At 42.2% G+C, this 22,362-nt stretch overlaps 2 protein-coding genes across 4 annotated transcripts in view; one reads left to right on the forward strand and one right to left on the reverse strand.

The window, feature by feature from the left end:
• EFCAB14 (EF-hand calcium binding domain 14) overlaps positions 1-8,869 on the reverse strand; it is a 39,528-nt gene extending 30,659 nt beyond the window's left edge. For all 3 annotated transcript variants that reach the window (XM_040470134.1, XM_040470132.1, XM_040470133.1), the window contains exons 1-3: positions 7,753-8,869; positions 6,171-6,319; positions 302-447 (exon numbers count right to left, since the gene is read on the reverse strand). In XM_040470134.1, the coding sequence (XP_040326068.1) occupies positions 302-447; positions 6,171-6,319; positions 7,753-7,934 (477 nt within the window). In that variant the 5' untranslated portion in view covers positions 7,935-8,869. The remainder of the gene's footprint in view (positions 1-301; positions 448-6,170; positions 6,320-7,752) is intronic.
• A 47-nt stretch (positions 8,870-8,916) lies between these two features.
• LOC121027069 (cytochrome P450 4B1) overlaps positions 8,917-22,362 on the forward strand; it is a 60,926-nt gene continuing 47,480 nt past the window's right edge. Inside the window, exon 1 of the mRNA XM_040470128.1 lies at positions 8,917-9,269. Within this exon, the coding sequence (XP_040326062.1) occupies positions 9,246-9,269 (24 nt within the window). The 5' untranslated portion in view covers positions 8,917-9,245. The remainder of the gene's footprint in view (positions 9,270-22,362) is intronic.

Here is a 22,362-nt window from a genome sequence, read left to right on the forward strand (position 1 = left end):
CTTTCTTTATCTGACACCTACAATGCTCCTTAGGAAATGGTGACTCAAGAACTTCTAACTCCCTCCAAACTGCTCTATTTGGTAAAACTGTTGCTTTACAGAAAAGGCTAACATCTTAAATATTTGGCAAATGCAAAACTATTACCCATTCTGCCTGACTGTAATGTGTTCGGATTATAGCATGCAAGACATCATTTCAAAAAGTAAGACAAGTGGAAGTGAGTGCTCTATACCTACAAATTCATACTAAACAAACTAAATATTCACAGACTACACAGAAATAAAATCACACATTTGCTACCTGCTTATTCATTTCTGTGATGTTTATCCAGACTCTGTTCAATCCCAGCTCCCCAGATTCAATCTTCTCGAGTTGTTTTTGTTTGCTGAGCAGTTCTTCGTTAAGTTTGGGAATTTCTTGGAATGAGCTTTTCTGATTAGATTCCACTAAAAGCAAAAACAAGAATAATCATAAATAGCCAAAGTTCCTCATGACTCCAAGATGAAAAAATGATCATACGTTAGGAAAGAAGACAGATTAGTAAAAGTTAATCCTGATAGGATGACTGAATTTGTATCTGATCAGCTATACTGTTCTTTTATTTATGCAAACATATATCTTTAATACTAAAGCTCCATTTTAACTGGGGCTATTTCACTACAGGCAACTTTTAAAAGTCAGATGGCTAAAAATGATAAAGTATCAGCAAAAAGAGTTGGACTTGGATCTTAACTGTGTAACTTACTGTGATCTTGAGTAAATTACCCAAATTCTTTGAGCTCAGTTTCCTCATCAGGGATAAAATATACTTTATAGGGCTTTTATTTTTATTTATTTTTAGTTTTTTTAAATGTTTGTTTATTCTTTGAGAGAGACAGCATGAGTAGAGGAGGGGCAGAGAGAGGGAGACACAGAATCTGAAGCTGGCTCCAGGCTCTGAGCTGTCAGCACAGAGCTCGATGAGGGGCTCGAACTCACAGAGTGTGAGATGATGACCTGAGCCCAAGTCGGACACTTAACCAACTGAGCCACCCAGACGCCCCGAGGATTTTTGGAATTAAGTGAAAGAATGGCTGTAAAGTAAGTACTAAACAGGGCTGGTCAGGCATACAATAAGTGATAAATAAATATTAAGTATTAACCAGAGCAATTAAGGAGATTTGTGATTAGTCAGTGAAGATTTATAAACCTTACTCCATTAATGCTCAAGGTGACATCAAAAGTATATCTCGAAGTGCTTAGATCTACTTTTTTTTTTATCTCAAACTGGTCAAATGCAAGATAGGTTCTTAATCACCTTTCAAGTGCTGTTATGAGGATTACAATTCTAAATCTTTTTCATAAACAGCAAAGTGTTTCCTCAAATCTTAAATCAACCCAAAAGCTCAAAGTGAAATAGAAGATAAAGGAACATGTTAGGTGAAGCACAGGGTGATATTTGAACTTTCCTTTGGGAAACTGTAACTTCTGACTGGTTTAGAGATTTGCCAGCCTGAATGCAGAGGCCTGAAAGAGTCCTTCCTCTTCTGCCTGATAAGCTATTGTACATTTCCTTTAAAACCAAAAAAACAAAACAAACAAAACAAAAAAACCCCCTGGCATACAGGACAGATATATAACAATTTACTAAAATTTAAGCACCATGACTTTTTTTGGTTCCTCCCTGTGAAGCCAGCTTTGGAATATACCTGACACATCTTAGGCACTCAGTAAGTATCACTGATCAAATAAATCTGGTCTGTGCTTACCTCCCAACCACATTTCTCATCACTTTACATAACTCTTCAAACTATCTCCCAGCCAAATGGATTTCCCAGACATGAACCTCTTTAAGCCTCGGTGACCTTGCGCACACTATTCTTTCTTCCTAAATGCCCTTGGCTTGCTCCTTCTCCATTTGTTACTTTAGCCTAGTTAATTCCTTTCAAGATTCAGCACAAATAGCTGGGCTCCCGGCTTGGACCACCACCACTTTACCATTCCAAACTCTGCAATGCACTTAACACACTGTGCTCATTACATACATTTAACACATCTGTCCTCCTCTATCAGACCAAGAGAGAGCTGCTTAAGGACAGGGACCAGGTTTTATTTGTCATGTATTTCCAGCACACAGCACAGTGCCAGGTACACAGAAGCACCCAAATGCTTGTCCAGGGAAATAACTGTAGGGTATGAAATGGAACTAATGTTATCCTATTAAGTAAAACAAAGAAAATGCAATCAAACAAACTCAACAACAAAAAGTCCCCAACAAAACTGGGGATGGGGTGGTGGTGGTATCCCTACTGCAAACAAGCCCACTACCTCAAAATTCAGATTTAAAAAATTAGATATTTTTATTAATTTTTCAAAAATATGTGTGAAATGGTTTCTTTACAAATGAAAGCTTTCCCTTAGTGCTTTTATTCCCCCCCCCCCCAGGGCTTTTAATGTAATATTTGACTCACACAGTTTGCAGGAAAACATCCATCCAACAGTAAGAACATTTTACCAGTCTAAATTAATACAGCACTTAGCATTTCACTGAATTTCTTTTACGTTTTCAGTGAGGTTGTAAAGTAAAACTTATCCCACATATGCCTGTCATTCTCAGGTGGTCAAATGTCCCAAGTGGGGGGTGGGAGGGGAGCCGGAATCTTTCCTATAGTTTATATGAAAGAAGTAGAAGGCAGGAGTGGAAGAAGAAATAAGACAAATAATCAGTAACTTGGGTCACAGTTATCAACTAACAAACAAATAAAGCTGATAAGCCCTGAAAACACCCTGGATACTTAAGATGGTATGAGCCAAGAGATGATCATTTTCATTATCTGATTTGGGGCTTTTTAGGAGAGACCAGCTCAGTCAAGGTATTTTGACTACATAAACGGGAGGAAGGGTAGCAAACAACTTATAATTACTAATTTATGTTCTTTCAACACGGAAAGCAACTCATTTAAAATTTGGTATATTAATACTCAAAGGACTTTACATAGTTCTTTTTCTGATCTCTAAGATAATGAAATAGAGATTTCTGCATACACTCTGGTCAGAATACATACAATATCGACAGCAATATTTTATATTTAACACTTTAGTTTGCAATAAACTTTTGTGTAATCATTCAAACTTGTTATGGAGTCTCTACCATGTACCCAGTCCTGCATGCAGCACTAGTGCATACAGAAGACCCTGAAGCTTTCACCCTACGGGGGAGCAAGGTGTTGTCACAGAGTTACTATGCAATGTGACAGATGTTACGACAGAGAGATGCCCAAAGTGCTTTGGTAGCATAAATAGGTCTTTGTGTTCTATGGATGAGAAAATCATGGCTCAGAAAGAACAAGCGACTTATCTAAGTTTTACAGCTAGCAATGAGCAACCCAGGATTCATCAGTCAAATCTGCTCTTAGGGCCAGTACTCTCTCTAGAATACTCCAGCTGTCAGACACTTACCTCCTAAAGCCTTCATCACCACAAGAACACTTTTAAGTTCTGTACTAAATGACCAAACTGCTACTCTGCCTGTGTGACTGAAGAGATGGCCTAATTTATTAATATTTTCCTTCTTTTGCAAATTCTTTTTCTCTACTCTAGTGTTTCATTGTTGAATGACAGGGAGGGATGGTTGAGAACGGAACCTTCCTTAGAATAACTGTGGAGGTCTTCTGAAGTACCTGGGTCTGGAAAGAATACTGAGCTGAGTTTCAAGGCCAGTTAGTACCTTTAGCTTCAGTATCAAGTTACTTTTGGACCACAAGGAAAAATACCAAGTCTATCGGATTTGCTTTCTATTTCAGATATTTCAGCAATCCTGCCTCCTTTCCTGACAAATGTCTTTGAGAAGTTATTGAAATAAAGAACAAGGGCTCTGAATTTCCCAAAAAGCTAGTAAAGCCAGACCAGCAGGTGGTCTTAATTAAATCAGTGGTTTCCAGGGTCCTCTTGAAAAACAAGAAATAAATTTCTTGAAATATATTTAAAGTAGAAATGTAATTCAAAGAAAGACTATTTAAGCTTAACATGACTGACCTCATTTACTCAAGATAATGGTTTAAAAAAAAAAAAACACCTCTGAGGCCAGTGGTCCACGATGGTTCAGCCTACTGACTATGCCCCGTGATCTACCCCCTAGAAGTCCTGCTTCAGACATTACAGGGCTGACATTTCTTTTTTTTAATTTTTAATTTTTTAAAATGTTATTTATTATTGAGAAAGAGAGAGAGAGAGACAGAGCATGAGCATGGGAGGGGCAGAGAGAGAGGGAGACACAGAATCCAAAGAAGGCTCCAGGCTCTGGGCTGTCAGCACAGAGCCCAACACAGGGCTTGAACCCATGAGTCATGAGATCATGACCTAAGCCGAAGTCGGACACTTAACCGACTGAGCCACCCAGACACCCCTACAGAGCTGGCATTTCTATTGCAGAAAACCAAAGACAACAAAGCAGCTGGATTGACCATTCCAAATCTGCTTCACTCAGCTGGCTGACAAATGTAGTCAGGGTCCCAGGGGACTGTTGCTCAATGGTAGAAAGCAGGTCTCATAGTTCAGGGTACAATTCCTGGCATCTCCTGAATGTAGTATTTCCAGGGATTGATATTAACAAGTGTTCGACAAATATTTGTTGACTGATTGATTGCCAGGTCAATTATGTGTATACACTTCAAATATACATTTCTAAAAAAAGAAATTCCCTGAAAAGCTCAGCTAAGGTATAAATTACATGGGTGTCCTGTAAACACAAGCACAGAGCAGTCAGAGAAAGGAACCCCTGGAGGGTAGAAGTGAGCAATGTTTTGAAACGTATAAATAAATAATTGCTATACATGATCAAAACAAACTATAGCACAAACCTAGGTGGCCCAATTAATTATATAGAGATGAGGGCACAGGCAGGTGTCTTCAGTGGTTATATATAGTTAAACATGGTTTCTGAGAACCTCATTTCCAAGTTATGATTACTGGCTTACAAAGACAACACTGGCCTTAAAAACACTTTGTAATACTGGTATGGACAGCCATTAAGGAAGGAAATTAATTAGAATACAAATCTCATTTTTTCTTATACTGTACTCTGATTCCACCAGTTGATTAAACATATAGGTCAAGATGATTCTGGCAGAGAACTGTGGTTTACCCAGTTCCATTCCCTGAATCAGAAGAAAAGCAAAATTAGTATTTCAACATTTTTTTCAAGCAACATCACTAAGAACTTTACTATCACAGTAACTAAGGATTAGCTGCCTCTAGGTCAGGTTCGGAACTTGAATAACTGCAGGCAGCAAACAGAGGGTGGGTGAAGGAAAGCCTGGAGGTTGTGATCTCCGAAGGACGGAGATGGGAAGAAGGGACACAGCTCTAATTACAGTTCTGGAGCCAGATTTTGTTAAAACCTTGAGAAAGCCTAGTGGTCAGTTACCCCATGTGCTAATACTGCTAGGGTTAAGGCATTTGGGATTAACTTGAAACTGGTTCTTTAGCTTAGAAAATTAACTCCTGAATCCTAGAACTAAAGATCTCAGTGTTGCTGAAGGAAGATACTTAGGTTAAATCTGGTGGAAGCTACTATGCAAATACACCTTTCAAATAAAGTACCTCGGACATGGCAAAATATAACTTTATAATTTAAAATATATAAAACTCTTGAACTTAAAAAAAAAGCTTCTTAAACGGCTGTCTCATTCATGAGACAAATATTTATTTGTGACTTGGTACACAGTAGGCACTCAATAAATGCTATTATTATTGCCCATTCCCGTTTCCATATGGTGTTTCTTAAGGAGGAAACTGACAGACATTCCCACATTCTTTCTCAAATGGCCCTGTGAGGAGGAAGGAAATAGCCCAGTGTGGCTACTGCCACTTCATCTTTGGGGAAATATAAATGGCAACAGGCTGAGGTTCACCAAGGTTCTAGACTCCTGGACTTTAGCACTTCCTTTCTGCACCTTAAGTGTTGACTGCAATGCCATGATTTCAGATGCTATTTTTCATGATGGTACATAAGCATAACTTTTTGTTTGTGGGTTTCAAAAATACAAACAGCTATTCTCACATTCAAGCTGACAGCTAAGAAAAAGTATAAGAAGGCTGGAAGGAATATATAATTGGGCAAACTCTTAATTCCACTCTGTGGACCTAGACCTGGAAATAAGATAATACTCTGAAAAAGGCGACCACTTACTTGTTCTAAATTTTTCCTTGAGGGCATCCAGATCCTCCTTCAGGGCAACTTGCATCCACACCAACCCAACGCAGGCCACAACACAGGCGGCAAGGATGACAAAAGCACAGAGGGGATAACAGATCTTGCAGCATCGTAAGTAGTCTCCCCTGATCATAAGAACAGATTCAACCAGGAGTACAAAAATGATTATGAGTACAGCTGCATTAGAAATAGCATACATGTGTTGCCATATAGTTGTTTAGCAGGGAACATTGGGTAACACACATAAGTCTGAACAGCGGGTTGAAGGTGACTAATTAAGACCTTATGAAGAGTTCATCTTTTGGATACAAAGGTTTCAAACTTCACATGACACAGAAAGAGATCCTGTGGGCACGGCAGCCCACAGCCATCATCACGGATTAAGGTTTTTGGAGATACACTCGTGTTAGGAAAGTGTAAAGACCAGATGTCTGCAATTCCATTACAGCACTACAATTTCCCTATTTCTGGCTCTCCAACATATATTCCCTCCAGGGGACCCTATTTCCTATTATTGAAACTTCATAGACTTTTGAGCAAGTTTTAGTGCAAACAGAAGAAATAGGAGCCCTTAGGTTTAAGTGGACACCTGGAGCACTCTAGCTTATCGCCTCAGAAGGCAGGAAACATGGAAAAGGGTTAGATTTCACACCAAACTTCAACCAGCACTCAAGGTCTAAAGTAACTCATCAGGGCAACTATTCCAGTAGAACTATTCATCATCTTTTCACATCCCAAATCTGAGACTGCTTTTAACTGCTTGATTTGACAAAGCTCATTAGAAACCAAACTCTTCCTTTAACAAAATAAAAGGACAAAGACACTCTAAACAAACAAAAAAACCTCAAAGGATTTATCTCTTTTAGCACTCCAACCTTCTGCCTAGCTCTAGCTTCCACATCCTCGGCAGAATATTCTTTGAGTGTGCTCTCTTGGGAGGGTCCCAGGGCACCTTTGAGGTTCCCTTTAGCCTTTTTCCATCCTGGGCCCAATTCCCAATGTTCTCAAAGCTCATTTGGAGTTGCCTAGTGGCTGCACTATCTCAAAGTGGTTTGGAAAAAAGTTTGCCTCATCTTTTTGTCTCCCACTCTCCACATACTCTCAAGTGTCACACTTTGTATGTTCCTCACCATATCCTCCCACCATCAAGATTCAGACTCATCAAGAGTGTGAAAAATAATCTTCAGCCTTAAAGTTCCTGTCTTTACTACACTTTTTAAAAAAGGTCTACTCCCCAAAGCTTCTTTGCTCCCATGTACCTATTCTTAGCTTTTCTGCCACTCCCAACTTGCTCTCTCTGGGCTCTTGGCACATTCCCCAAGTCCATACTTCCACCCTGGATTCTGAATTCTTTATACACTTACAGACAGATCTCTAACTTCTTCATTCAGAACCTGAGCTCATCTTCTCCCTAACATCTTTTCTTCCTGTTTGCTGTCCAAGGTCTACACCCTTTTTGCTTTGTAAGAACACCCTTCTCCTTCCTTTCAATTTTCCCCTTTGGTAATATAAGGAAATGCCTTTTCCCCACCCCACCCCTCACCACTGCATCACTCACTTGACAAAACGAGAGCGATTTCCAACTAAACCGAATTCTTCTTCCTCCTCAGAGCTGGATTCAGAGTCTGAGTCAGGAGGCTCAGTGCGAAGAAGGCGGTGGCCTGAGCCTTTCTTGGGCTTCTTTCTCCGACTGTCCCCAGCCAAACCAATCAATGCATTGAGCTCTTTGCGCTTCTTCATCTTCTTGTGTGGGGTGAGTGGAGCACCCACTCCTGAGCTGCCAGGTTCGTACCCGACGCCCAATTCTCTCGCTGCCTTGGAGCTGCCTTCCAGGGTGGGGAATCTGGGCCAGAGCCCTGGGTCACTCCCACCCAGGGGTGGGACTGACCAGATCCGCTGGGGGCTAGAGATTGGAGCCCAGAGGAAAGTGGAACTCAGATGGGTGGGGGAAGTCACATAGAGATGGCCAGGGAGCTGGTGATCAAAATGGGTAAGGCTCTGGGCATGGAGTTTCAATTAGGTAAGAGGGTGGATAGGGGAGCAACCTCTATCTCCCAATAAGTAGATATTTCTAAGTGTGCTCCAGGAACTGGGGAAGGGCACACAGATGGGTGTTTTGGCCTTCCAGGGCAGGACTTCCAACTGAGAGCGAAAAGAAACTTGTTCTTGAATGAGAGGAGAGGGGGAGGTGCAGAGCTAGACAGTGGGAATGCGCTAGTCGCTCTCTAGCTGGAGAGGTGGCAGCAATAAGGGGCTCGCAGCCCCGACACAGCCTAGGCGCCAAGAAAATGCCCGGGTCGGGGTGATCACGGTCCTTCGGCCTCCGCCCTGAGTTTGAAAGGAGCCCGAGACTGAGGAAGGCCTAGAACCCGGCTCGGAGGGCTAAGCCTGTCAAGCGCCAGTCCTTCACCTGGGAGACCCCAACCCTCCTGTCTGGGCCAGCGGCGTGGCGCGGTGCAGAAGGGCGACGGCGGCTCAGCCCACCTGAAGCGCTCCCGCCCAGAGTTTGAGGTGTTCGGCAAGGGCGACTCTCGGCAACTCACATGCGCCGCTTCCACTCCAGCCGCGACTCCGGCCCCCGCTCCGGTTGCAGCCGCAGCTGCTCCAAACGTGCTGGCGGTGGCGGCGGCGGCGGCGGCGGCGGCCGCGGGCTCCAAACCCGGGCCATCGCTCCAGCCCCAGCTCACTTCCCCTTTGGCACAGCAGCCGGCGCCGCCTGCCAGTAAGCCGCGCTTCCATTGGCCGTCAGCCGGGTGACGTCACACGAGGACGCGAGCCGTGGTGGGAAGCGGGGCGTTAAAGGGGCCCTGGCTTCCGCGAGGGCTGGGTCCCGCCCGCAGTTTGGGGAGGCCCCGCCCCCAGGAGGGCCACTTGGGACCAGCCGGTTCACTTGTCCGGGGCGGAGTTTTCTTTCGCCAGGTGCTGGGGTGAAGGCCGGCAAAATGCCCAGCTGCTCGACCTGCTTGTAAAATGCATTAGCCACCTGACCCCCGGTTGTGATCTGGGCTAACACAGTCTAGAGACTCCGCCCCCCTGACTCAGTTGCTGTTTATGAAAAGTTTAGGCGTGTTACAGGTTAGTGACCCGGTTGAACACATTCTTTCATTGTATAAATATTTTCTGAGAGCTTACTACTTGTCAGGAGCAGCTCTAGCGCTGGGGACACAGCGATGAGCTAAATAACCACCTGCTTTTCTGCGTAGGGTTGCCAGATTAAACAAAAACAGCACATCAGGAAAACTTGAATTTCAGATAAACAACGAATTTTTTTCAGTGTATAAGTATATCCCATGCAATGTCTGAGACGTCTTCATACTGGAAAGTCAATCTTTTTTTAACTCTGAAATTCAAATTTAACTGGATGTCCTGTATTTTATCTGCCAACTCTATTTCTGCAGCTTATATTCTAGTGGGAGGAGAGTAACAACGGGCAAGTATATTAAATGTCAGGAGGTGACAAATGTTATGAGGAAAACTGAAATGTGATAAGGGGATAGGGAGTGGCTCATGATAAGGGAGGGGGCATTTGGTTAGATACTGGGAGGAAGACAGGTGGGGAGTTGGGCGATGGCCTTGAGGAAGGAGTGACCTGGAAGATCTGGTGTGGCTGAACCTGAAGAACAAAGAGGAGATTGGTGGGAAATGAGGGCAGGCAGCGTCGGGGGCTAGATCTTGTAGGGCTTTATGGACCATGATGAAGACTTTGGGAAAAGTTTGGTGCTTAAGACTGTGTCAAAATTTCAGAAATAACAGAAGTTAAATCAGTGGGTCATAGAAGTAGTAATTAGTAAAACTGTATTGTACATACACCACTTAGAGACAGTTTGCAAACTGGGAGCAATCAAACCAAAACTTGGAATTAGGCTCAAGGGTATATCATTATAAAAAAGCTTGTATAGGGGCATCTGGCTCAGTGGGCTAAGCATCCAACTTCGGCTCAGGTCAGGATCTCAGAGTTTGTGAGTTCGACCCCCACATTGGGCTCACTGTTCTCAGGGCAGAGTTCACTTTGGATCCTGTCTCCGTCTCTCTCTGCCCCTCCCCAGCTCCCTCTCTCACTCTCTCAAAAATAATAAACATTAAAAAAAAAAAAAAAGAAGCTTGTATAGTAACAAAGCAGTGACTTCACAGTGATTGGTTATAAATATTAGAATTTTCTTAAATGATAGGGAATTGGCCAGTGGTTACCTCACATTAACCTTGGAAGCAATTTAAGTTTTGCTTATGATTTCCAGGGGCACAAGCAACCCAGGTCAAGTTAGCCTTGCAAACTTAAAGCTAAATTAAGCTTTATTTGTATGATTAAACTGGCTTTGTCTGCTCAGGGAGTTTTCAAGGCTGGTCTCCATTTGTTTTTGATTTTAATAATCCCCCTTCCCCACATTTTGGTCATTGTCTCAGCACGCTGAGGGTATGACCAACCAATATAGCATTATTCTTGGTTACTACCATTGATGTAGTCAGGCTGAAGAATCACACATTCTATGCTCCCAGTAGTTGAGTCATCAGGCAGGAGGGCCATTAGTTACCATCTTCATCATTTACGTGGCTATTGCTGATTTCATTCAGTTGTCTGATCCTGATGGCTACCATTTGGCATATGAGTGGCTGCTGAGGCATTTAAAGCCCTCCAGAGTATGCAACATGCTGGAGAGGTTAATGTGATGACTGTAAGGAAAACAATAACCAAGGACTGAGAAATTTTCCAGAGCAGAGATTCCCAGGGGCCAAGATTTAACCAACTAAATAACTCAAATGGGTTATAATCAGATTCATGTTTTACCTAAGTCAATCTATATTTTTTGAATAATGTGCAATTGGGTTTCAATTTTTTATGAGTTATTTATTTACATAGGCATCACATCATGTATTAGCATGATTAGTTAGAACAGGCTGAACTTGAGAAGGTTGTAGGTCAGAAGCCAGTGTTGGCTAAATTGGCTTCTATGTGATGTGAGCAATCAGGGAGTTTAATGAGAGGGATTTCTTGGAAACAAAATAAAAACAAAGGTTGATAGTTCAAGCAAATTACAAATACTGCTTCTGAGTTTGAGGTTATGATTCTGTATAACCATCCCCATTTCTGCCAAAGATAACCACAGTAAGACTAGTTTGTTTATAAATTAAGTAGTTTCAATAAATGGGGCCTGATTATTTGCATAAGTACAGCAAGGATAGTGACTGACCATATAGGCTCTTTAAAATCTGCTTTGCTAGAACTTCTCTCAGATTGCACTTTCCAAAGCTTCTTGAGGCTAGGAAGCCAAGCCAATGACTTGTCCAATTGTGTCCTGTTACAAGGAGAACAGATTCTTATTGAACTTATGCAAATATATATATTATCATAAAAACAAGAATATTTAATAGGAGTTTCTGAATACAGGAGGGATCAGGTAGGGAGAAAAAGAAATGTTTTAACCTTGGTCACAAAGACATTTTACCAAATTGCTATAAGTTACAGATAGCATGAAAGAGAGGAGAAAAAGGGGTTCTTTAAATCTGGAGAACAAAGCATTAAAGAACTAGCAATGTTTTTTTTTCCCCCCAGTCTTTTTTTTTTTTTTACTAGCAATGTTTTAAATGGAATAAAAATTACAATCATCTCATCAGTTCCTTCAGTGTTAGGCAATTAATCCCTAACTTTTGCTTCATCTTGAGTTAGCAGCTTTATGAATCAATCAGCTTTCCATTGGAGCTTTAGAAATTCTTACTTTATGTGATGTTCTGATCTTAACGATACCAGAAACCTGAATTTTAGAATACTTGTCAAGGTTTTTTCCATTTATCTCTTTGAAGATGAAGCGATTTTTGCAGGAATACTTTTGCAAAAGCATCAAAGTGAAACAATAACAGTCTATAAGTTACAAAAGAGTTTAAAAGATCTGGTAAGAGTTCACATAAACAAAGACAATGATGAAATTGACAACTAAATTTGGTTCTTTTTGTGACATACATTTAAAAATCATGGCTGATAACGTTATACCAGAACACATCGGATTTTTAGGAATTTCATACAATCTCTGGAACACTTATATTAACATATATAAGTATAAGCTAAAGAAAGTTCAGCATCGCTTCTTATTTGACCATGCTTCCCATGTAATTTAACATCTCAAATGACCAAAGAAATTAACATTTCTCTTACTACTTTATTCAGAATTTCATCTGGGGAAGTTTGTTACAAATGTCAAAAGACAAATTATTATTTGATAAAATACAATCATAGATCACTGTGATACAATATTTAGTTACCCATTAAACCAAAGTGATACAAGATTTAAAAAGCACCTGGGTGGCTCAGTCAGTTGAGTGCCTGACCTCGGCTCCGGTCATGATCTCACAGTTGACGAGTTCAAGTCCAGTGTGGGGCTGTGTGCTGACAGCTCAGAGCCTGGGGCCTGCTTTAGGTTCTGTGTTTTTCTCTCTCTCTGCCCTCCACCGCTCATGCTCTCTGTCTCAAAAATAAAATAAACATTAAAAAAATTTAAAAAGCAAATACTGGAAGTTACGTCCTTGTAAAACAACAACAAAAACCTAGCTCTTTTAATAGAGAAGACTGGGTTCTTTCCTAAATGATCAAAGACTTTATAAAGACAAAACACAGAATCTTTGTTTTCTAGACAGATTACATTAAAGGTAAAGAAAATGTTTGTTTATAATTTTTATTAAGAGCAGAACAGGGGCGCCTGGGTGGTTTAGTTGGTTAAGCATCCGACTTCAGTTCAGGTCATGATTTCACAGTTTGTGAGTTCGAGCCCTGCGTTGGACTCTGTGCAGACAGCTTAGAGCCTGGAGCCTGCTTCAGATCCTGTGTCTCCACATCTCTTTGCCACCCCCCCCCCCCACCACTTGCACTCTGTCTCTTTCTCAAAAATAAACATTAAAAAATTTTTTTAAAAAAAGAGCAGACCAATAATCTAAGAAACTTTTGTCCTTTTAATAGAGAGAAAACTAAATTCTAATTCTGCTTCAGTGTACTTTTGATATTAAAACTCTCCATTTTTTAACATAAATAAATCCATTTCAATCTTAATCAGCTTGACCACACCTAAAATTCCGTTCTCAAGATTCCTTGTCCACAACTTACACAATTTTCTCTATCCATTTAGGTTTTGTCTTATTTTTTTCCTTTCTTAATTAGGAATAATCATTTTACTCTAGGACAAAATTACTTTCTTTTTTCTCTTAACAAAACAAAACAACCAAAACCCAAAGCAAAAAAAAAAAAAAAACAACCCCACATCCTTCATGCCTTTCCTTATCCAAAAACACATTCTACTTTTCTTACCTTTCTGCTTTCCATAGACAGTTGTTTTTTCAACCTTATTATTTCTAGTAGTTTTAATTACATATATTTATCAAAATTCTTAACCCTTAGAACCCTTAATTCCTAGTTTAAACTAAGAAGTAAGCAATTATTGGACTAGAAAATTGATAAACACATTTCATAATTTCTAGAAGCATATTCTTCCTCATGGTAACTTTTGTTTTTAATGTTCATTTATTTTGAGAGAGAGAGAGAGAGAGACAGAGTGCAAGCTGGGGAGCGGCAGAGAGTAAGGGAGACACAGAATCTGAAGGAGGCTCCAGGCTCTGAGCTGTCAACACAGAGCCTGATGCGGGGCTTGAATTCACAAACTGTGACATCATGACCTGAGCCTGAGATGGATGCTTAACCAACTGAGCCACCCAGGCGCCCCCTCATGGTACTTTTTAAATGTGGCACGAAACATGGTTAATAAACCCAAATATATTTTGTCTTTCTGTAAAAAATTAGAAAAAAGCCAAAGTAGATAAACTTACACTTAGCATTGAATGCTTATCTTATTTGGAGATGATTTATATATTCAATGAATATCCATTATTTTTTTTAATTTTTTTTTCAACGTTTATTTATTTTTGGGACAGAGAGAGACAGAGCATGAATGGGGCAGGGGCAGAGAGAGAGGGAGACACAGAATCGGAAACAGGCTCCAGGCTCTGAGCCATCAGCCCAGAGCCCGACGTGGGGCTCGAACTCACGGACCGCGAGATCGTGACCTGGCTGAAGTCGGACGCTTAACCGACTGCGCCACCCAGGCGCCCCTGTTTTTGATTTTAAAAACTAAGAGGAGGGGCGTCTGGGTGGCTCAGTCAGTTAAGCAGCCAACTTTGGCTCAGGTCATGATCTCACGGTTTGAGCCCTGTGTTGGTCTCTGTGCAGACAGCTCAGAGCCTGGAGCCTGCTTCGGATTCTGTATCTCTTTCTCTCTCTGCTTGTGCTCTGTCTCTCTGTCTTTCAAAAATAAATAAACGTTAAAATAAATGAAAAAAAAAAACTAAGAAAAGTCATGTTCTGGCTTAGATTTTGAAAATATCACTCTGGCTTTTTGAGGACAGAGCTAACGATATTTGCTGATGGGTTACACGAAAGGTATGAAAACAAAAGAGGAACAATAGATGACTCCACAATCTTAGTGTGGAACAAAGGAAAGAAAGATTGCTGAGATCGGGAAAAGCAGTTTGGGGCAAACTTGAGAAGCCAATTCAACATTCAAATGAACTGCTTGTTTTATAGGCCCACCTTGGAGATACTGCAGGCTCAGTTCTAGATCACTACAATAAAGTGAATATCTCAGTGAAGTGAGTCAAATGAATTTTTTGGTTTCCCTGTGCATATAAAAGTTATGGCTAGGGTGCCTGGATGGCTCAGTCGGTTAAGCCGACTGTTGATTTCGGCTCAGGTCATGATCTCACAGTTCGTGAGTTTCAGCCCCACATTGAGCTGTGCTCTGATGGCGCAGAACCTGCGTGGGATTCTCTGTCTCCCTCTCTCTGCCCCTTCCCCGCTCGTGTTATCTCTCTCTCTCTCTCTTAAAAAGAAATAAAAAAAAAATTAATAAATAAATGAAAGTTATGTTTACACTATACTGTCATCTACTAAGTGCGCAATAGCATTATGTCTAAAAAAAAATCTATACTTTGATGGGGCGCCTGGGTGGCGCAGTCGGTTAAGCGTCCGACTTCAGCCAGGTCACGATCTCGCGGTCTGTGAGTTTGAGCCCCGCGTCAGGCTCTGGGCTGATGGCTCAGAGCCTGGAGCCTGTTTCCAATTCTGTGTCTCCCTCTCTCTCTGCCCCTCCCCCGTTCATGCTCTGTCTCTCTCTGTCCCAAAAATAAATAAACGTTGAAAAAAAAATTAAAAAAAAAAATCTATACTTTGATTAAAAATACTTTATTGCTAAAAAAATGTTAACCATCATCTGAGCTTTCAGTGATTATACTCACTGCTCATGGATCACCATAACAAATATAATAATGACAAAGTTTGAAATATTGTGAGGATCACCTAAGTGTGATGCAGAGACACGAAGTAAACAAATGCTGTGGGGAAAATGGTGCTAGTAGACTTGCTTGACCCGCGGTTGCCACAAACCTTCAATTTAAAAAAAAAAATGCACTTATCTGCGAAGTGCAATAAAACAAAACACGATAAGATGAAGTATGTCTGTATTCATCTGGAGTTCTGGGCAGAGGCTGGGGCCTGAAATATAAATCTGAAAGCTATCAAATGTAGGTGGTTTTTAAAGCAAAGTGCTTTGAACTAATTGGAAAAAAGTCACTTGAAGTAATTTTTATACCCCCATATTATTGTGGTAATTATTCATCTTTGTCTGGGATACCCCCTCCAAAGCCTAGGCCTGTCTCTTATTTGTCTGTATGTGTCTAGCCCAGAGCTAGGCATCTAATAATAATGAGCCAATAAATATGTAATGTTTACAGAAGTGGGCAGGGTTGAATACAGGTACTAATAGAGTTTTGGAATCAAGAGATATGGGATGAAGTCATGCTTGTAGTACTAGCTCTGTCAACACGGAAGCCATTTAAATTCTCTGAGCTTTCAGTTGGTTGAGCGTTGGGCTCTTGGTTTTGGCTCAGTCACGATCTCACGGTTCATGGCTTCAAGCCCCGCCTTGGGGTCTGTGCTGACAGCACAGAGCCTGCTTGGGATTCTCGGTCTTCCTCTCTCTGTGCTCCTCCTGCACACACACTCTCTCTGTCAAAAATAAATAAATAAAAACATTAAAAAAATTCTCTGAGCCTTAGTTTTCTCCTCTGCAAAATGGGGATTAACATTTGTTTCACAGGACCGTTAAAATACTACTCTCCTCTCATTTGTCTAGCCCAGATAAGGTGCTTGTGAAAGGGCTTTTGAAGCCCCAATTATGGTGCAGTTATTCAGTTTTTATTATCTCCTTTTTTTTCTAGAACTGCGCTGCTCAGTATGGTAGCCACTAGCTACACATGGCAATTTAAAGTTGACATTTAACTTAATTAAAATTAAATAAAAAGTTTAAGTTAGTTTCTTAGTCTCACTGGCCACTGTGTCCCATAGCCATATGTGGCTAGTGGCTATTGGGCAGCATAGAACATTTCCATCTCTATAGGAAGTTTTATTGGAAAACTCTGCACTAGCACCTTCCTGAAGGTCTGGGGACAGGCAGGAAAGGGTCCTGACTTCAGGAGGCATTTCACAAACACGTTCTGGGGTCATGAGAGTCCCCAGGCAAGACAGGTGGCTAGCTTAGGACAGCCCTTCCCATGGCCCTCCTGTGTTGTAGATGCCACATCGTCACCCAGGGAACCAGGGACTGAGAAATCCAGGGGAGTGGTGCCGGGCCGAGGATGCATGACCTAGCTGCAATGACTTCCGTTCAGCCAGACTCTGTCCTCTCTGCAGATGGGGCCCTATCCCAGGACTTGCCAGTGGGCTAGTCATGGGTGGGGAGACTTGAGGAGTGGAGCTGAGAGCTAAGGGGATACTTCTGCTCAGTCTGTCATTTAGCCCCTCTGTCTGTCTGTTTGTTGATCTGTGGATAACAGCCCTCCTGTGTTGGGTAAACATCCCAAAGGATTCCCAGGACCTTTGAAAGTTGCTGGTCAGGTGTCTTCTCTCAGGAGCTCTTGGTGCCTCTCTGGCCTCCTCCTTCATACCTGGGACTGTTAAGACCAGAGGTGAAGCCAACCTTCTCAGAGCAAGTGTTCCTGCACTGAGAAGCCCATGGTGTGCTCCCACACCAGACTCACCAATGTTGTGACCCATCTTTTCATTTGGGGATGTACATATATCTGTGGAACCCTTATAACCCTTCCAAAACTTGCCCGAAATGCAGTGTGAACTTGACTAAATCACTCTGTGGGTCAGATGCTTCAACTTCCCTGTCTGTAAACTGGTAATAAGAATATTCCTTGCCCAGCTTTCTGGGGAGGGAGTGGCATGAAAGTGCTTTATATGCTGTGAAGTGTCATGTAGGACAAGTGATGCCTACTAAATCCTCCTAGCATCTCTGTGGGGAAGGTGGGCAGAGATGACATTCCCGTGCTCAAAATCTCAACCTGTATAGGTGCAAAGCCAAATCTTGAGACCCTCTGCTACCTTGGGAAAATTCCACAGAGCACTATCACTTGGGAAAACTGAGGCACAGAGTGGGGGCAAACTTGCCCAACATCATGGTCAGAAATAAGATCCAGGGCTTCTAATTCTTGGGTTGTGGCTCTTTGAGATCTCAGATGAATCCTTTCCTCTGGGATCCAAGTCCGTGCCTGAACTCTGCCACTTGGTAGCTGTGTGATCTCAGGGGAATTACTGAGCCTCTGTGAACCTCCACTTTTGTGAAATGGTGGTAGTAATAGTACCCAAGACCAACTACATAATTTGGGGGGCCCAGTGCAAGTGAAAATGCAGGGCTCCTTGTTCAAAAAGCAGGAAAAAAAAGCCTTTTTTCTTGCTTCTGTGATTTTGCACTCAACCTGTTTATTATTCACTATTTAAAGTTGCAGTCCTTTGGGCATGGGGATACTCACAGGGTTATGGGGCCCTGCCTCATGACTTGGCAGGCATCCTCAACCCAATTTTCCCTATGCCTGAATCCAAGCCCCTGCCTGGGACAGAGGCCAGGGAGCAGGCAGCCAAGAACCCATTCTGGGGAGGGTGAGGCAGGGAGACAATGAGAGGCAGAGCTATGTGTCAGCTGAGTTTCCAAGTCCCCAGAGCGTGCTCCATTATTTCATTGGACTTCACTTACAAAACACAAATTCAAAGTTAAAATTATTAAGAATTATAAGATGGTAGCCACAGAGCATTAAACCCCAGTTATGGAGTGCCCTTCTGAGTGGAGGGCTCTGTGTAACTGCACTACTCACACATCCATGAAGCTGGTCCTGATAATACCCAGCTTACAGGGTAGCTGTGAACAAGTAATGTGCCTATCCCATAGGAAATGTCAATAAATGTCTCAATAAATGTCAGCTATTCTATTAATGTCATTATTAATTATTAAATGTGATTTACTACAGATTTTAAATTTTGATTAAAAACTTTTTAATGTTTGTTTATTCTTGAGAGAGAGAGAGAGAGAGAGAGAGAGAGAGAGAGAGAGAGAGAGGGAGAACGAGCGGGGGAGGGGCCGGGAGAGACAGAGACACAGAATCTGAAACAGGCTCCAGGCTCTGAGCTGTCAGTACAGACCCCAATGTGGGGCTCGAACCCACAAACTGTAAGATCATGACCTGAGCCTAAGTTGGACGCTTAACCCACTGAGCCACTCAGGTGCCCCTAAAATTTGATTTTAATGATGACTTGGTAATACATCGTCATTTACCTAATCGAATGTGCTGCTTCCATCTGCTATAAGAAGCCTCTCTGCCATCATCATATTTCTTGGTGGTTTGCTATAATCAAAGTGGGGGGAGGGAAGATAAACGAACATTTAGAAATACTTAGGTATCAGGCATTTTGGTGTTAATCCTCACCACAATAAGCCAATCCTCACTAGGCAAGCACCTTACCATGCTCTGAGAAGGAAATCGATGCTCAGAAAAAGAGGCACCTCACGTCAGGGGCAGATGCTAGGGCCTGAATCTGGATCTGTTTGCCTCTGAAGCCCAACTTGTTCACCCAGGGAGCCCGCAGCCCGCAGCCTGAGGCCTTTGTCTGCAGCTCATCTGGGAAGGGACCACCAGTAAGGGTCTGTCCTCTCCTGGGATGGCCTCATCTGCTTCCCCCAACCCTTTTCCCATTCTTTTCCTTGCTTTGCCAGCAGCTGTATCCTGTACCCTGATGAGAGGCCTAAGGACAATGGGAAAGGGAAAGATTGGGTGGTAGGAAAGGGGCCAGGCTCCAAGCTAAACAATTGTTTCTCTCCCAGTGGGTCCCAGGCAGCCGGAAACAGCAACTGGTTCCCAGCATTATTATGGGCAGGGGTGAGAGCTGCCCCCACTGGGATTCTCCTTCTATTCTGGGCCCAGCCTCCTCTCAGTTGCTGCAAGTTTTTGTGCCTCGGCTGTGTCGTAGCCTCAGTTTCCCCATCCGTCAACTGTCTTTAGCCCCCAGCACAGGGCCCCGTACTGGGAGGACCTCAGGGACTATTTGCTGGATTAAATTATGGGGGAAGTAGATGAAACTCTAAAGAGTTTCTAGGCATTGTCCTTCTTTTTGGTTACTTTATCCATCCAGCAACCCTGGTCTGAGGGAGCCCTTGCAGGGGGCTGTGTGAAGCTTTGGAATACACCAATAATATCCATGCTCTGCCCTGCAAGAGTTTCCAGGAAGCAGGCAATGGCCCTGGGGGTAAATACCACAGAGGAGGTTTATACTGGAAGTAGGTGGGGGGGGGGGGGGCAAGTCTGGAGTGACTGAGCTTATTTTGGGATGAGAACAATAATCCTGAGAAGAAAGAGCATGCACTGTGGCCTCCAGCCCACTTGCCCTCTTCCCCTGGAGCTTGAGCTGGAGAAGGGGCTGCAAATGACCACAGGAGCCCTGGACTAGCACATCTGGGTGCAGGTCTCACCCTTTCCACCCACTAGCTGTGTGACCTTAGGCAAGTTCCTTTTCCTCTCTGAGCCTGTTTCCTCATCTATAAATTGGAACTAACAAAGCTTACCTCCTGGCAGTGCTTGTGGTAAGGATTAAATTTAAATGGCGTGTATTAAAAGCTTCAAGGGAATGGGGCGCCTGGGTGGCGCAGTCGGTTAAGCGTCCGACTTCAGCCAGGTCACGATCTCGCGGTCCGTGAGTTCGAGCCCCGCGTCGGGCTCTGGGCTGATGGCTCGGAGCCTGGAGCCTGTTTCCGATTCTGTGTCTCCCTCTCTCTCTGCCCCTCCCCCGTTCATGCTCTGTCTCTCTCTGTCCCAAAAATAAATAAAAAACGTTGAAAAAAAAATTAAAATAAATAAATAAATAAATAAATAAATAAATAAAGCTTCAAGGGAATTTGCAAAGTGCATTAAGTAAACAGGGAAGCCAGGAAACAGACCTTTGAGAAATCCCATTTTAACCATGAAACTTAAATAGCACAGGCTGGGAGAGGAGGTGATGGGATCATGAAAGGAAGTCTCTTTTGCAAAGAACTGTGTGTGTGTGTGTGTGTGTGTGTGTGTGTGTCTGCTTCATCAGTCAAGGCTGGGTGTTTATGGATGAAGGAGTAAATGGTGGGAGAGGCTGAATCAGCAAAGCCGAGTGACAGAACAACTTAAGGGAGGCTTCCTGGGCCCTCCTGAGTCCTTTTCTAAGAGACTAGCACTAGCTCTGTGTGTCTCAGCCTAAGACTGAAAGTCCAGCTCCATCTGAGACCAATTCCTACTTAGAGAAGATGCACTGGGACACAATAAAGACATGCATGGCCTTGTACTGCCCTCTTCTGGTTTTCTAGAAAACTTCACCTTTAAGATGTGGACAATTTCCACTCCTATAAATGGTAACTCTCCTGTGACCAGCCCTGTGTTGGGAGGTGGGAACACACAGATAGACAAAATCATATTCCTATTATTTAAGAACTCCTGGGGGTGTGTGTGTGTGTGTGTGTGTGTGTGTGTGTGTGTAAGAAGAGACACACACACACAGAGTGAAAGAGAGAGAGAAAGAGAGAGAGAGAGAAGAAGAGAAACAGACACATAAGTAATAAAGGTGTATCAGCACCATGATACAAGATGCAGAAAGGTTAGGGATGTCATTTAGGAAAGTTTTTGAAACTTCATCTATTCATCCATCTATTATATATTTATTGAGTCCTTAATGTATTGTAAAAACTTACCTTTGTGCCTGAGCTACAACTTATCTTTGTGCTTGTTACAGCTGTAACAAAATACACAAAAAAATCTCTGCCTGCCTGGATTTTAATGAAGGGAAATAATTCAAAATAATGCAAAATAATGCAAAAATAGATAGTGTTGGATGCTGAGTACTAAGGAGAAAAATGAAGCAGGAAAGGAGGACAGGGAGTATTGTTGGAGTGATTGCAACTTTTGAAGTAACATTTCAATGAAGTAACATGGAACATGACTGAGTAAATTGTACTGGGCTTTCCCTCCTGCATAAGCAACTAGAAAATTGGGCAAGTATATGAAACAACTGTTCAGACATTGGACGATGCTAGCACAGGACTATGATCCATGAAAGAAGGAAAACAAACAAGGTGAGCCTAACGATTACCCTAGCTTTATGCCTGATGGCACTTTCTGGCAGAGCAGCGAGAGAAAACTCAAGAAGAGTTTCTAGGCGTAGAGTACCTGAGAGGAAGGACCTATCCAGAAAAAAAGTTCTAGAAATCTGTGTAGGGTTCTCTCTTGAGTCTTTGTCTAAATCCTAAGTTGTGCACGCACAGGGTGAAACTTAATGAGTGTGGGGAAATAGTAACTACTGGGTAGGTATAAGCTGAACCAGGTTGGGAGACATTAAAATTCCAGCTGGCTACTGGGGAGAGAATTTGTTGAACACCTGGGCATTCAGTGGAGACCTCAAAAGGGTCATAGTAGTATAGCTAACATAGTCTCAGAGTTACGGTACTCTAGAGCTACCTTAATAAAAGTTAAAAAGAACAAAACTGACCCTCAAGTAACCTAAATTCCTGCCCAAACAAAACAAACTTCAACATTCTTTAAAGGAAGGAAACAAAATTCAGACCCTCAACAATGGAACATTCACAATGTCTGACATTCAATAAAATGATTAGACATGGAAGGAAGCAGGAAAATATGACCTATAACCAGGAGAAAATTAATCTATAGAAATAGACCCAGAAATAAAACAGATGATGGAGTTAGCAGACATAGACTTTGAAGTAGCTAATATATATGTATATTTTATATATATATATATATATATATATATATATATATATATATATAT

The sequence above is a fragment of the Herpailurus yagouaroundi genome, unplaced genomic scaffold (assembly GCF_014898765.1).
Source record: "Herpailurus yagouaroundi ecotype Mexico unplaced genomic scaffold, PumYag 77, whole genome shotgun sequence".
Taxonomy (NCBI): Eukaryota; Metazoa; Chordata; class Mammalia; order Carnivora; family Felidae; genus Herpailurus; species Herpailurus yagouaroundi.